The 16058-nt window shown below is 44.6% G+C and overlaps 1 protein-coding gene across 2 annotated transcripts in view; it reads left to right on the forward strand.

Moving 5' to 3' along the window:
• The window catches only part of LOC110491893 (beta-2-microglobulin), a 131413-nt gene that overhangs the window by 4652 nt on the left and 110703 nt on the right, over positions 1-16058 (forward strand). The window contains exons 2-4 of one of the 2 annotated variants that reach the window (XM_036945366.1): positions 8856-9128; positions 11689-11724; positions 13180-13724. The exons of the other annotated variant lie outside the window; for it this stretch is intronic. Of the exons in view, the coding sequence (XP_036801261.1) occupies positions 8856-9128; positions 11689-11702 (287 nt within the window). The 3' untranslated portion in view covers positions 11703-11724; positions 13180-13724. Of the gene's footprint in view, positions 1-8855; positions 9129-11688; positions 11725-13179; positions 13725-16058 lie in introns of those variants that run through there. 2 annotated transcript variants of the gene reach the window in all.

The raw sequence follows: 16058 nt of genomic DNA on the forward strand, positions 1-16058 counted from the left end.
ACAGGGATGGAGAGTGAGCTGGTGAGGTAGACTGGTCAATATATATACTGAACAGGGATGGAGAGTGAGCTGGTGAGGTAGACTGGTCAATATATATACTGGACAGGGATGGAGAGTGAGCTGGTGAGGTAGACTGGACAATACATATACTGAACAGGGATGGAGAGTGAGCTGGTGAGGTAGACTGGACAGGGATGGAGAGTGAGCTGGTGAGGTAGACTGGAGAGTGATCTGGTGAGGTAGACTGGACAGGGATGGAGAGTGATCTGGTGAGGTAGACTGGACAATACATATACTGAACAGGGATGGAGAGTGAGCTGGTGAGGTAGACTGGACAATACATATACTGAACAGGGATGGAGAGTGATCTGGTGAGGTAGACTGGACAATACATATACTGGACAGGGATGGAGAGTGATCTGGTGAGGTAGGCTGGACAATACATATACTGAACAGAGATGGAGAGTGAGTTAGGCTGGACAGAGATGGAGAGTGAGGTAGGCTGGACAATACATATACTGAACAGAGATGGAGAGTGAGGTAGGCTGGACAATACATATACTGAACAGAGATGGAGAGTGAGGTAGGCTGGACAATACATATACTGAACAGAGATGGAGAGTGAGGTAGGCTGGACAATACATATACTGAACAGGGATGGAGAGTGGTCTGGTGAGGTAGGCTGGACAATACATATACTGAACAGGGATGGAGAGTGATCTGGTGAGGTAGACTGAACAGGGATGGAGAGTGATCTGGTGAGGTAGGCTGGACAATACATATACTGAACAGGGATGGAGAGTGATCTGGTGAGGTAGACTGAACAGGGATGGAGAGTGATCTGGTGAGGTAGGCTGGACAATACATATACTGAACAGAGATGGAGAGTGAGCTGGTGAGGTAGGCTGGACAATACATATACTGAACAGGGATGGAGAGTGATCTGGTGAGGTAGACTGAACAGGGATGGAGAGTGATCTGGTGAGGTAGGCTGGACAATACATATACTGAACAGGGATGGAGAGTGATCTGGTGAGGTAGGCTGGACAATACATATACTGAACAGGGATGGAGAGTGATCTGGTGAGGTAGACTGAACAGGGATGGAGAGTGATCTGGTGAGGTAGGCTGGACAATACATATACTGAACAGGGATGGAGAGTGAGCTGGTGAGGTAGACTGGTCAATATATATACTGGACAGGGATGGAGAGTGAGCTGGTGAGGTAGACTGGTCAATATATATACTGGACAGGGATGGAGAGTGATCTGGTGAGGTAGACTGAACAGGGATGGAGAGTGATCTGGTGAGGTAGGCTGGACAATACATATACTGAACAGGGATGGAGAGTGAGCTGGTGAGGTAGACTGGTCAATATATATACTGGACAGGGATGGAGAGTGAGCTGGTGAGGTAGACTGGACAATACATATACTGAACAGGGATGGAGAGTGAGCTGGTGAGGTAGACTGGACAGGGATGGAGAGTGAGCTGGTGAGGTAGACTGGAGAGTGATCTGGTGAGGTAGACTGGACAGGGATGGAGAGTGATCTGGTGAGGTAGACTGGACAATACATATACTGAACAGGGATGGAGAGTGAGCTGGTGAGGTAGACTGGACAATACATATACTGAACAGGGATGGAGAGTGATCTGGTGAGGTAGACTGGACAATACATATACTGGACAGGGATGGAGAGTGATCTGGTGAGGTAGGCTGGACAATACATATACTGAACAGAGATGGAGAGTGAGTTAGGCTGGACAGAGATGGAGAGTGAGGTAGGCTGGACAATACATATACTGAACAGAGATGGAGAGTGAGGTAGGCTGGACAATACATATACTGAACAGAGATGGAGAGTGAGGTAGGCTGGACAATACATATACTGAACAGAGATGGAGAGTGAGGTAGGCTGGACAATACATATACTGAACAGGGATGGAGAGTGGTCTGGTGAGGTAGGCTGGACAATACATATACTGAACAGGGATGGAGAGTGATCTGGTGAGGTAGACTGAACAGGGATGGAGAGTGATCTGGTGAGGTAGGCTGGACAATACATATACTGAACAGAGATGGAGAGTGAGCTGGTGAGGTAGGCTGGACAATACATATACTGAACAGGGATGGAGAGTGATCTGGTGAGGTAGACTGAACAGGGATGGAGAGTGATCTGGTGAGGTAGGCTGGACAATACATATACTGAACAGGGATGGAGAGTGATCTGGTGAGGTAGGCTGGACAATACATATACTGAACAGGGATGGAGAGTGATCTGGTGAGGTAGACTGAACAGGGATGGAGAGTGATCTGGTGAGGTAGGCTGGACAATACATATACTGAACAGGGATGGAGAGTGAGCTGGTGAGGTAGACTGGTCAGGGATGGAGAGTGATCTGGTGAGGTAGACTGGACAGGGATGGAGGGTGAGCTGGTGAGGTAGACTGGACAATACATATACTGAACAGGGATGGAGAGTGAGCTGGTGAGGTAGACTGGACAGGGATGGAGAGTGAGCTGGTGAGGTAGGCTGGACAATAGATATACTGAACAGGGATGGAGAGTGAGCTGGTGAGGTAGACTGGACAGGGATGGAGAGTGAGCTGGTGAGGTAGACTGGTCAATATATATACTGAACAGGGATGGAGAGTGAGCTGGTGAGGTAGACTGGTCAATATATATACTGGACAGGGATGGAGAGTGAGCTGGTGAGGTAGACTGGACAGGGATGGAGAGTGAGCTGGTGAGGTAGACTGGAGAGTGATCTGGTGAGGTAGACTGGACAGGGATGGAGAGTGATCTGGTGAGGTAGACTGGACAATACATATACTGAACAGGGATGGAGAGTGAGCTGGTGAGGTAGACTGGACAATACATATACTGAACAGGGATGGAGAGTGATCTGGTGAGGTAGACTGGACAATACATATACTGGACAGGGATGGAGAGTGATCTGGTGAGGTAGGCTGGACAATACATATACTGAACAGAGATGGAGAGTGAGTTAGGCTGGACAGAGATGGAGAGTGAGGTAGGCTGGACAATACATATACTGAACAGAGATGGAGAGTGAGGTAGGCTGGACAATACATATACTGAACAGAGATGGAGAGTGAGGTAGGCTGGACAATACATATACTGAACAGAGATGGAGAGTGAGGTAGGCTGGACAATACATATACTGAACAGGGATGGAGAGTGGTCTGGTGAGGTAGGCTGGACAATACATATACTGAACAGGGATGGAGAGTGATCTGGTGAGGTAGACTGAACAGGGATGGAGAGTGATCTGGTGAGGTAGGCTGGACAATACATATACTGAACAGGGATGGAGAGTGATCTGGTGAGGTAGACTGAACAGGGATGGAGAGTGATCTGGTGAGGTAGGCTGGACAATACATATACTGAACAGAGATGGAGAGTGAGCTGGTGAGGTAGGCTGGACAATACATATACTGAACAGGGATGGAGAGTGATCTGGTGAGGTAGACTGAACAGGGATGGAGAGTGATCTGGTGAGGTAGGCTGGACAATACATATACTGAACAGGGATGGAGAGTGATCTGGTGAGGTAGGCTGGACAATACATATACTGAACAGGGATGGAGAGTGATCTGGTGAGGTAGACTGAACAGGGATGGAGAGTGAGCTGGTGAGGTAGACTGCAGTGGGTTTACTGGACAATACATATACTGAACAGAGATGGAGAGTGAGGTAGGCTGGACAATACATATACTGAACAGAGATGGAGAGTGAGGTAGGCTGGACAATACATATACTGAACAGAGATGGAGAGTGGTCTGGTGAGGTAGACTGAACAGGGATGGAGAGTGATCTGGTGAGGTAGACTGAACAGGGATGGAGAGTGGTCTGGTGAGGTAGACTGAACAGGGATGGAGAGTGATCTGGTGAGGTAGGCTGGACAATACATATACTGAACAGGGATGGAGAGTGAGGTAGGCTGGACAATACATATACTGAACAGAGATGGAGAGTGAGGTAGGCTGGACAATACATATACTGAACAGAGATGGAGAGTGAGGTAGGCTGGACAATACATATACTGAACAGAGATGGAGAGTGAGGTAGGCTGGACAATACATATACTGAACAGGGATGGAGAGTGGTCTGGTGAGGTAGACTGGACAATACATATACTGAACAGGGATGGAGAGTGGTCTGGTGAGGTAGGCTGGACAATACATATACTGAACAGAGATGGAGAGTGAGGTAGGCTGGACAATACATATACTGAACAGAGATGGAGAGTGAGCTGGTGAGGTAGGCTGGACAATACATATACTGAACAGGGATGGAGAGTGAGCTGGTGAGGTAGGCTGGACAATACATATACTGAACAGGGATGGAGAGTGAGCTGGTGAGGTAGGCTGGACAATACATATACTGAACAGGGATGGAGAGTGATCTGGTGAGGTAGACTGGACAATACATATACTGAACAGGGATGGAGAGTGATCTGGTGAGGTAGGCTGGACAATACATATACTGAACAGAGATGGAGAGTGATCTGGTGAGGTAGACTGAACAGGGATGGAGAGTGATCTGGTGAGGTAGACTGGACAATACATATACTGAACAGGGATGGAGAGTGGTCTGGTGAGGTAGACTGGACAATACATATACTGAACAGGGATGGAGAGTGATCTGGTGAGGTAGGCTGGACAATACATATACTGAACAGGGATGGAGAGTGAGCTGGTGAGGTAGGCTGGACAATACATATACTGAACAGAGATGGAGAGTGATCTGGTGAGGTAGACTGAACAGGGATGGAGAGTGAGCTGGTGAGGTAGACTGCAGTGGGTTTACTGGACAATACATATACTGAACAGGGATGGAGAGTGATCTGGTGAGGTAGACTGGACAATACATATACTGAACAGAGATGGAGAGTGATCTGGTGAGGTAGACTGGACAGGGATGGAGAGTGAGCTGGTGAGGTAGACTGGACAATACATATACTGAACAGGGATGGAGAGTGATCTGGTGAGGTAGACTGGACAATACATATACTGAACAGGGATGGAGAGTGATCTGGTGAGGTAGACTGGACAGGGATGGAGAGTGAGCTGGTGAGGTAGACTGGACAATACATATACTGAACAGAGATGGAGAGTGAGCTGGTGAGGTAGACTGAACAGAGATGGAGAGTGATCTGGTGAGGTAGACTGGACAATACATATACTGAACAGGGATGGAGAGTGATCTGGTGAGGTAGACTGGACAATACATATACTGAACAGGGATGGAGAGTGATCTGGTGAGGTAGACTGGACAATACATATACTGAACAGGGATGGAGAGTGATCTGGTGAGGTAGACTGCAGTGGGTTTACTGGACAATACATATACTGAACAGGGAACCACAGTAATGGTGGCCAGTAAATCAATGAATAAAAATGTAATGTTGACAAATTAAACAGAAATTGTAGACCTTTAAATCTTTATCATCATGTCAACAGACATTTTACTTCTAATAAGTACGAAACGTTTTGCGGCGTTAACTTTCTCTTTATCCCTGGTTGATGTACATTACACAGTGTTAACTTCCTCTTTATCCCTGGTTGATGTACATTACACAGTGTTAACTTCCTCTTTATCCCTGGTTGATGTACATTACACAGTGTTAACTTCCTCTTTATCCCTGGTTGATGTACATTACACAGTGTTAACTTCCTCTTTATCCCTGGTTGATGTACATTACACAGTGTTAACTTCCTCTTTATCCCTGGTTAACTTCCTCTTTATCCCTGGTTGATGTACATTACACAGTGTTAACTTCCTCTTTATCCCTGGTGGATGTACATTACACAGTGTTAACTTCCTCTTTATCCCTGGTTGATGTACATTACACAGTGTTAACTTCCTCTTTATCCCTGGTTGATGTACATTACACAGTGTTAACTTTCTCTTTATCCCTGGTTGATGTACATTACACAGTGTTAACTTCCTCTTTATCCCTGGTTAACTTCCTCTTTATCCCTGGTTGATGTACATTACACAGTGTTAACTTCCTCTTTATCCCTGGTTGATGTACATTACACAGTGTTAACTTCCTCTTTATCCCTGGTTGATGTACATTACACAGTGTTAACTTCCTCTTTATCCCTGGTTGATGTACATTACACAGTGTTAACTTCCTCTTTATCCCTGGTTAACTTCCTCTTTATCCCTGGTTGATGTACATTACACAGTGTTAACTTCCTCTTTATCCCTGGTGGATGTACATTACACAGTGTTAACTTCCTCTTTATCCCTGGTTGATGTACATTACACAGTGTTAACTTCCTCTTTATCCCTGGTTGATGTACATTACACAGTGTTAACTTTCTCTTTATCCCTGGTTGATGTACATTACACAGTGTTAACTTCCTCTTTATCCCTGGTGGATGTACATTACACAGTGTTAACTTCCTCTTTATCCCTGGTTGATGTACATTACACAGTGTTAACTTCCTCTTTATCCCTGGTTGATGTACATTACACAGCGTTAACTTCCTCTTTATCCCTGGTTGATGTACATTACACAGTGTTAACTTCCTCTTTATCCCTGGTTAACTTTCTCTTTATCCCTGGTTAACTTTCTCTTTATCCCTGGTTGATGTACATTACACAGTGTTAACTTCCTCTTTATCCCTGGTTGATGTACATTACACAGTGTTAACTTACTCTTTATCCCTGGTTGATGTACATTACACAGTGTTAACTTCCTCTTTATCCCTGGTTGATGTACATTACACAGTGTTAACTTCCTCTTTATCCCTGGTTGATGTACATTACACAGTGTTAACTTCCTCTTTATCCCTGGTTGATGTACATTACACAGTGTTAACTTTCTCTTTATCCCTGGTTGATGTACATTACACAGTGTTAACTTCCTCTTTATCCCTGGTTGATGTACATTACACAGTGTTAACTTCCTCTTTATCCCTGGTTGATGTACATTACACAGTGTTAACTTCCTCTTTATCCCTGGTTGATGTACATTACACAGTGTTAACTTCCTCTTTATCCCTGGTTGATGTACATTACACAGTGTTAACTTCCTCTTTATCCCTGGTTGATGTACATTACACAGTGTTAACTTCCTCTTTATCCCTGGTGGATGTACATTACACAGTGTTGACTTCCTCTTTATCCCTGGTTGATGTACATTACACAGTGTTAACTTCCTCTTTATCCCTGGTGGATGTACATTACACAGTGTTAACTTCCTCTTTATCCCTGGCTAACTTCCTCTTTATCCCTGGTTGATGTACATTACACAGTGTTAACTTCCTCTTTATCCCTGGTGGATGTACATTACACAGTGTTGACTTCCTCTTTATCCCTGGTGGATGTACATTACACAGTGTTAACTTCCTCTTTATCCCTGGTGGATGTACATTACACAGTGTTGACTTTCTCTTTATCCCTGGTTGATGTACATTACACAGTGTTAAAAAATAGGACAAAAAATAAATAAATAGCATATAGGATCCAACCCTATCACAGAGTGAATAAATGTAGAGCGTTTGTAGACTTTAAGAAAAAAAATATGAAGTGACAGAAAATGTTGTTGCATTGATGCATTGTGTCTTCTAACTGTCCAAGAATAGGATCCAAAGTGTTTGGAAATATTTGTTCCCCATAAATACAAAGGAGGAGGTGTATCCTCGTAGCTCTGGCACGTCAGTCAGACTGACAGGCTGTGTAAAAACCTTTATGATGGGGCCGGCAACAGAGTTCCCATTGGCTAAGCACCACAGAGACCAATCAGGAGAGATGGAGTTCCCATTGGCTAAGCACCACAGAGACCAATCAGGAGAGATGGAGTTCCCATTGGCTAAGCACCACAGGGACCAATCAGGAGAGATGGAGTTCCCATTGGCTAAGCACCACAGAGACCAATCAGGAGAGATGGAGTTCCCATTGGCTAAGCACCACAGAGACCAATCAGGAGAGATGGAGTTCCCATTGGCTAAGCACCACAGAGACCAATCAGGAGAGATGGAGTTCCCATTGGCTAGGCACCACAGAGACCAATCAGGAGAGATGGAGTTCCCATTGGCTAAGCACCACAGAGACCAATCAGGAGAGATGGAGTTCCCATTGGCTAGGCACCACAGAGACCAATCGGGAGAGAATACATACAGGTCAACAACGGCGCCAATTGAAAGTCAAGGGGTGTGTCTGTGGCTTTAGGATTACTCTCTATTTACAGAGAAACCCCTGTGGTTCAAGTCGAGCTACTCTTCCCCTTTTCGGTCTGCTCTGCGCATGTCTGAGAGTGACAGAGCCATACAGCCACTTGCAGATCTTTTCAGTGTCCAGGTGAAAGATTTTTTATTTTATTTTTATTTTACCTTTATTTAACCAGGCAAGTCAGTTAAGAACAAATTCTTATTTTCAATGACGGCCTGGGAACAGTGGGTTAACTGCCTGTTCAGGGGCAGAACGACAGATTTGTACCTTGTCAGCTCGGGGGTTTGAACTCACAACCTTCCGGTTACTAGTCCAACACTCTAACCACTAGGCTACCCTGCCGCCCCAAAGATAGTTATTGGGAGGCTGGAACAGTTAGTTTAACTTCAAAAACATTTTTGTAAACAACAATGTAAAATGAAGGCCTGCAAAAGTTTACAGATTTAAGTCTAATAGCATGTGAGACGAAAGTAGACAGACATCAGGGTGTGAGATATGAAGGTACAGTCAGAGGACATTCTGAACCTTGTTTGAAGTCAGTTGGGTCACATGACCAGGGAGCTATTGAAATTTTGAATTTTGAAAAATTCATGTAAAATCATGTGACCTGCCTGCCTGACTGTACCATTCCCTCCTCCCCCTGTAGCTCCCCCCAAGGTGCAGGTGTACAGCCGTAACCCAGGGCAACATGGGAAAGACAACACCCTGATCTGTCACGTGAGTGGCTTCCACCCCCCTGACATCAGCATCCAGCTCCTGAAGAACGGCGTGGAGATCCCCGACGCCAAGCAGACAGACCTGGCCTTCGAACAGGGATGGCAGTTCCACCTCACCAAGAGTGTTGGATTCACACCAGCCAGCGGAGAGGAGTACACCTGCAGAGTCCGCCACCTGAAGAATCTGAAGACCTACACCTGGGGTGAGTTACTAGTGTAGTTAGAGGAGTACACCTGGGGTGAGTTACTAGTGTAGTTAGAGGAGTACACCTGGGGTGAGTTACTAGTGTAGTTAGAGGAGTACACCTGGGGTGAGTTACTAGTGTAGTTAGAGGAGGACACCTGGGGTGAGTTACTAGTGTAGTTAGAGGAGTACACCTGGGGTGAGTTACTAGTGTAGTTAGAGGAGTACACCTGGGGTGAGTTACTAGTGTAGTTAGAGGAGTACACCTGGGGTGGGTTACTAGTGTAGTTAGAGGAGTACACCTGGGGTGAGTTACTAGTGTAGTTAGAGGAGTACACCTGGGGTGAGTTACTAGTGTAGCTAGAGGAGTACACCTGGGGTGAGTTACTAGTGTAGTTAGAGGAGTAAACCCTGGGGGGAGTTACTAGTGTAGTTAGAGGAGTACACCTGGGGTGAGTTACTAGTATAGTTAGAGGAGTACACCTGGGGTGAGTTACTAGTGTAGTTAGAGGAGTACACCTGGGGTGAGTTACTAGTATAGTTAGTAGTTAGAGGAGTACAGCTGGGGTGAGTTACTAGTATAGTTAGTAGTTAGAGGAGTACACCTGGGGTGAGTTACTAGTGTAGTTAGAGGAGTACACCTGGGGTGAGTTACTAGTGTAGTTAGAGGAGTACACCTGGGGTGAGTTACTAGTGTAGTTAGAGGAGTACACCTGGGGTGAGTTACTAGTGTAGTTAGAGGAGTACACGTAGGTTGAGTTACTAGTATAGTTAGTAGTTAGAGGAGTACTCCTGGGGTGAGTTACTAGTATAGTTAGTAGTTAGAATAGTACACCTGGGGTGAGCTACTAGTGTAGTTAGAGGAGTACACCTGGGGTGAGTTACTAGTGTAGTTAGAGGAGTACACCTGGGGTGAGTTACTAGTGTAGTTAGAGGAGTACACGTAGGTTGAGTTACTAGTATAGTTAGTAGTTAGAGGAGTACAGCTGGGGTGAGTTACTAGTATAGTTAGTAGTTAGAGGAGTACACCTGGGGTGAGTTACTAGTGTAGTTAGAGGAGTACACCTGGGGTGAGTTACTAGTGTAGTTAGAGGAGTACACCTGGGGTGAGTTACTAGTGTAGTTAGAGGAGTACACGTAGGTTGAGTTACTAGTATAGTTAGTAGTTAGAGGAGTACACCTGGGGTGAGTTACTAGTATAGTTAGTAGTTAGAGGAGTACACCTGGGGTGAGTTACTAGTATAGTTAGTAGTTAAAGGAGTACACCTGTAGAGCCCGCCACCTGAATAACCTCAAGATCAAACCCGGGGTGAGTTAGTTCCCCCTCCTAAATTAACTCTGGCTCCTGTGTTTATGTGTGACCATCATCACCTGCAGACGGCCAACTACTTACTATATGGAGCTGTTTAGTTGATGAGCAGCTTGACCCTGTCCTTCTATTCTATGGAGCTGTTTAGGAGATGAGCAGCTTGACCCTGTCCTTCTATTCTATGGAGCTGTTTAGGAGATGAGCAGCTTGACCCTGTCCTTCTATTCTATGGAGCTGTTTAGGTGATGAGCAGCTTGACCCTGTCCTTCTATTCTATGGAGCTGTTTAGTTGATGAGCAGCTTGACCCTGTCCTTCTATTCTATGGAGCTGTTTAGGTGATGAGCAGCTTGACCCTGTCCTTCTATTCTATGGAGCTGTTTAGTTGATGAGCAGCTTGACCCTGTCCTTCTATTCTATATGGAGCTGTTTAGGTGATGAGCAGCTTGACCCTGTCCTTCTATTCTATGGAGCTGTTTAGGTGATGAGCAGCTTGACCCTGTCCTTCTACTCTATGGAGCTGTTTAGGTGATGAGCAGCTTGACCCTGTCCTTCTATTCTATGGAGCTGTTTAGGTGATGAGCAGCTTGACCCTGTCCTTCTATTCTATATGGAGCTGTTTAGGTGATGAGCAGCTTGACACTGTCCTTCTATTCTATATGGAGCTGTTTAGGTGATGAGCAGCTTGACCCTGTCCTTCTATTCTATGGAGCTGTTTAGGTGATGAGCAGCTTGACCCTGTCCTTCTATTCTATGGAGCTGTTTAGTTGATGAGCAGCTTGATTCTGTCCTTCTATTCTATGGAGCTGTTTAGGTGATGAGCAGCTTGACCCTGTCCTTCTATTCTATGGAGCTGTTTAGGTGATGAGCAGCTTGACCCTGTCCTTCTACTCTATGGAGCTGTTTAGGTGATGAGCAGCTTGACCCTGTCCTTCTATTCTATGGAGCTGTTTAGGTGATGAGCAGCTTGACCCTGTCCTTCTATTCTATATGGAGCTGTTTAGGTGATGAGCAGCTTGACACTGTCCTTCTATTCTATATGGAGCTGTTTAGGTGATGAGCAGCTTGACCCTGTCCTTCTATTCTATGGAGATGTTTAGGTGATGAGCAGCTTGACCCTTGACCCTTCTTCTTTATGCCTATTTGATTGTTGGGTTAAAATACTAAATCCCATTTTACTGGCATAAACCATGGTAGGATTGTAGTTAGTTGGGAGTCTGAATGTAAAAACAATAACAATGCTGTCTGTGTTGTTGTTGTTGTTTTCTCCAGAGGCAGATATGTAAGGATCTGGAGCAGGACATAATGGTAGGTTTTCAGATTAATTAATTTATATTTATTTATAATAGTAATATATGCCATTTTGTAGATGTTTTAATCCAATGTGATTTACAGTCATGCGTGTCGGTACACTACCGTTCAGTTTGGGGTCACTTAGGAATGTCCTTGTTTTTGAAAGAAAAGCATTTTTTTTTGTCATTAAATAACATCAAATTGATTAGAAATACAGTGTAGACATTGTTAATGTTGTAAATGACTATTGTAGCTGGAAACGGCTGATTTTTAATGGAATATCTACATAGGCAAACTGAGGCCCATTATCAGCAACCATCACTCCTGTGTTCCAATGGCACGTTGTGTTAGCTAATCCAAATTTATCATTTTAAAAGGCTAATTGATCGTTAGAAAACCCTTTTGCAATTATGTTAGCACAGCTGAAAACTGTTGTGCTGATTAAAGAAGCAATAAAACTGGCCTTCTTTAGACTAGTTGAGTATCTGGAGCATCAGCATTTTTGGGTTCGATTACAGGCCCAAAATGGCCAGAAACAAATAACTTTCTTCTGAAACGTGTCAGTCTATTATTGTTCTGAGAAATGAAGGCTATTTCATGCGAGAAATTGCCAAGAAACTGAAGATCTGGTACAACGCTGTGGACTACTCCCTTCACAGAACAGCGCAAATGGTCTCTAACCAGAATAGAAAGAGGAGTGGAAGGCCCCGGTGCACAACAAATTACTTCAACAAACTGACAACTATAATGCCAAAGATCTGCTAGGCTGTAATTGCTGCAAAAAGCAAAGTTTGAATTACACAATTATTATTTCAATTAAAAATCATTATTTATGGGCTTCCCGGGTGGCGCACTGTGCCATCAGAGACTCTGGGTTCGCACCCAGGCTCGGTCGTAACCGGCCGTGACCGGGAGGTCCGTGGGGCGACGCACAATTGGCCTAGCGTCGTCCGGGTTAGGTAGGGTTTGACCGGTAGGGATGTCCTTGTCTCATCGCGCACCAGCGATGCGCGCTAACCAAGGTTGCCAGGTACACGGTGTTTCCTCCGACACACATTGGTGCGGCTGGCTTCCAGGTTGGATGTGCGCTGTGTTAAGAAGCAGTGCGGCTTGGGTTGGGTTGTGTATCGCATGACTTTCAACCTTCGTCTCTACCGAGCCCGTACGGGAGTTGTAGCGATGAGACAAGATAGTAGCTACTAAACAATTGGATACTACGAAATTGGGGAGAAAAAGGGGTCAAATTCACAAAAAAAAAATACGAAAAAAAATAATTATTTATAACCTTGACTATATTTCCTATTCATTTTTAAACTAATTTCATGTATGTTTTCATTTCGGGAAAACAAGGACATTTCGAAGTGACCCCAAACTTTTGAATGTATTTGTTTAAACTGTATCTAATTAGATGAACTGTAACTAGATTAAATCACAACTAAAACTCCTACCTTTACCCATCTTTCTGAACAGGGGGCCATTCCATCCGTGACCAGCCCTACACTAGAGCTGAGATGACTGTAATTTCCCCTCTCAACATGGGCTTTTTCATTTTCATTTTTGATAACACTTTGTGCCAAGGTGCCAGTTTCAAGGGTTTCGAGTTTTAGAGAATCATTACTAAATACTTAAATGATTACAGATGTGTGGGTGACCTCTTCTAGAAAAGCTGTCTGTATTTCTGGCTGAGAATTCAATGTGTGGGTGACCTCTTCTAGAAAAGCTGTCTGTATTTCTGGCTGAGAATTCAATGTCTTCTTTAAAAACAATAATTAATGATTGATCAAGTATTTTCAATATATATTTTTTTAGATGTGTGGGGACTTTAATATCCTTAAGTGTGAGCACTATTTTTTTTAACATAATTTTAAACACCACATGTTGATGTGGTTTTAGTTACAAGCACAAATCGTCAACAATGTAAAATTTGATTAAAAATATATTTAAAAGCCCAAATAATTTGCAGAACATCCGTTGTTGTATTTACTTGTAAAAAGAAGTGTCCTTTTTGCTTTGGAGTCATTTCTTTCATCAACACCGTGAAATCAAATCTTATCTCTATCCTTCAAAGTTTCTGTAAATTACCAGTTATCAACAGTCTAATAAAATATGATATTTTTTTTTAAAGGAATATTGTTGATAATTAGAGAACTGTATTTTTACGATGGGTCTTCTTTCAAAAGCAGCGTCTGTTTTTCAATCTTTGAGTGATACAGAACCAGGGTCAGTCCCCAGAGGACTGGAGTTGTGCCTATCCCTGGTCTACAGTGTTGTCAGAATGTTTATTTTAGGAACGCCCATATATGTACGCCCATACTGTTTGGAAAACACAAATGTAATTTTATTTTTATTTTATTTTTTAAAGATGGCCGTTCTGGACAAGACCAAAAAAAAAGACATTGGTGCGTTCTTACTGGGGTGTAGCCTACCATGTCCTGCAATGGAATTTTATGAATGCTCATGTGGTAGGCCCACCGTTTGTAAAACAGGCTGTTGCATTGGATTTATTAGTCCCGATTCCTGTTGACTAATCAATTTGGATACAAACTTGAAACCGCTGACTGACATTTTAAACTACTGGACAGCTGTTGTGAGTAGCCTGGTTGGCTGACTGACATTTTATACTACTGGACAGCCCGTTGTGAGTAGCCTGGTTGGATGACCGTGACATTTTATACTACTGGACAGCCCGTTGTGAGTAGCCTGGTTGGCTGACCGTGACATTTTATACTACTGGACAGCCCGTTGTGAGTAGCCTGGTTGGATGACCGTGTCATTTTATACTACTGGACAGCCCGTTGTGAGTAGCCTGGTTGGCTGACCGTGACATTTTATACTACTGGACAGCCCGTTGTGAGTAGCCTGGTTGGCTGACCGTGACATTTTATACTACTGGACAGCCTGTTGTGAGTAGCCTGGTTGGCTGACTGACATTTTATACTACTGGACAGCCGTTGTGAGTAGCCTGATTGGCTGACCATGTCATTTTATACTACTGGACAGCCGTTGTGAGTAGCCTGATTGGCTGACCATGTCATTTTATACTACTGGACAGCCGTTGTGAGTAGCCTGGTTGGCTGACTGTGACATTTTTAACTACTGGACAGCCGTTGTGAGTAGCCTGGTTGGATGACCGTGTCATTTTATACTACTGGACAGCCGTTGTGAGTAGCCTGGTTGGCTGACTGACATTTTATACTACTGGACAGCCCGTTGTGAGTAGCCTGGTTGGATGACCGTGACATTTTATACTACTGGACAGCCCGTTGTGAGTAGCCTGGTTGGATGACCGTGACATTTTATACTACTGGACAGCCCGTTGTGAGTAGCCTGGTTGGCTGGCTGACATTTTATACTACTGGACAGCCCGTTGTGAGTAGCCTGGTTGGCTGACCGTGTCATTTTATACTACTGGACAGCCCGTTGTGAGTAGCCTGGTTGGCTGACCGTGTCATTTTAAACTACTGGACAGCCCGTTGTGAGTAGCCTGATTGGCTGACTGACATTTTATACTACTGGACAGCCGTTGTGAGTAGCCTGGTTGGCTGACCGTGTCATTTTATACTACTGGACAGCCCGTTGTGAGTAGCCTGGTTGGCTGACTGACATTTTATACTACTGGACAGCCGTTGTGAGTAGCCTGGTTGGCTGACTGACATTTTATACTACTGGACAGCCGTTGTGAGTAGCCTGGTTGGCTGACTGACATTTTATACTACTGGACAGCCGTTGTGAGTAGCCTGGTTGGATGACCGTGACATTTTATACTACTGGACAGCCCGTTGTGAGTAGCCTGGTTGGATGACCGTGACATTTTATACTACTGGACAGCCCGTTGTGAGTAGCCTGGTTGGCTGGCTGACATTTTATACTACTGGACAGCCCGTTGTGAGTAGCCTGGTTGGCTGACTGACATTTTATACTACTGGACAGCCCGTTGTGAGTAGCCTGGTTGGATGACCGTGACATTTTATACTACTGGACAGCCCGTTGTGAGTAGCCTGGTTGGCTGACCATGTCATTTTATACTACTGGACAGCCCGTTGTGAGTAGCCTGGTTGGCTGACCGTGTCATTTTATACTACTGGACAGCCCGTTGTGAGTAGCCTGGTTGGCTGACCGTGACATTTTATACTACTGGACAGCCCGTTGTGAGTAGCCTGGTTGGATGACCGTGACATTTTATACTACTGGACAGCCCGTTGTGAGTAGCCTGGTTGGATGACCGTGACATTTTATACTACTGGACAGCCCGTTGTGAGTAGCCTGGTTGGCTGGCTGACATTTTATACTACTGGACAGCCCGTTGTGAGTAGCCTGGTTGGCTGACCGTGTCATTTTATACTACTGGA

Source organism: Oncorhynchus mykiss, chromosome 15, assembly GCF_013265735.2.
Source record: "Oncorhynchus mykiss isolate Arlee chromosome 15, USDA_OmykA_1.1, whole genome shotgun sequence".
In the NCBI taxonomy this organism is placed as follows: domain Eukaryota; kingdom Metazoa; phylum Chordata; class Actinopteri; order Salmoniformes; family Salmonidae; genus Oncorhynchus; species Oncorhynchus mykiss.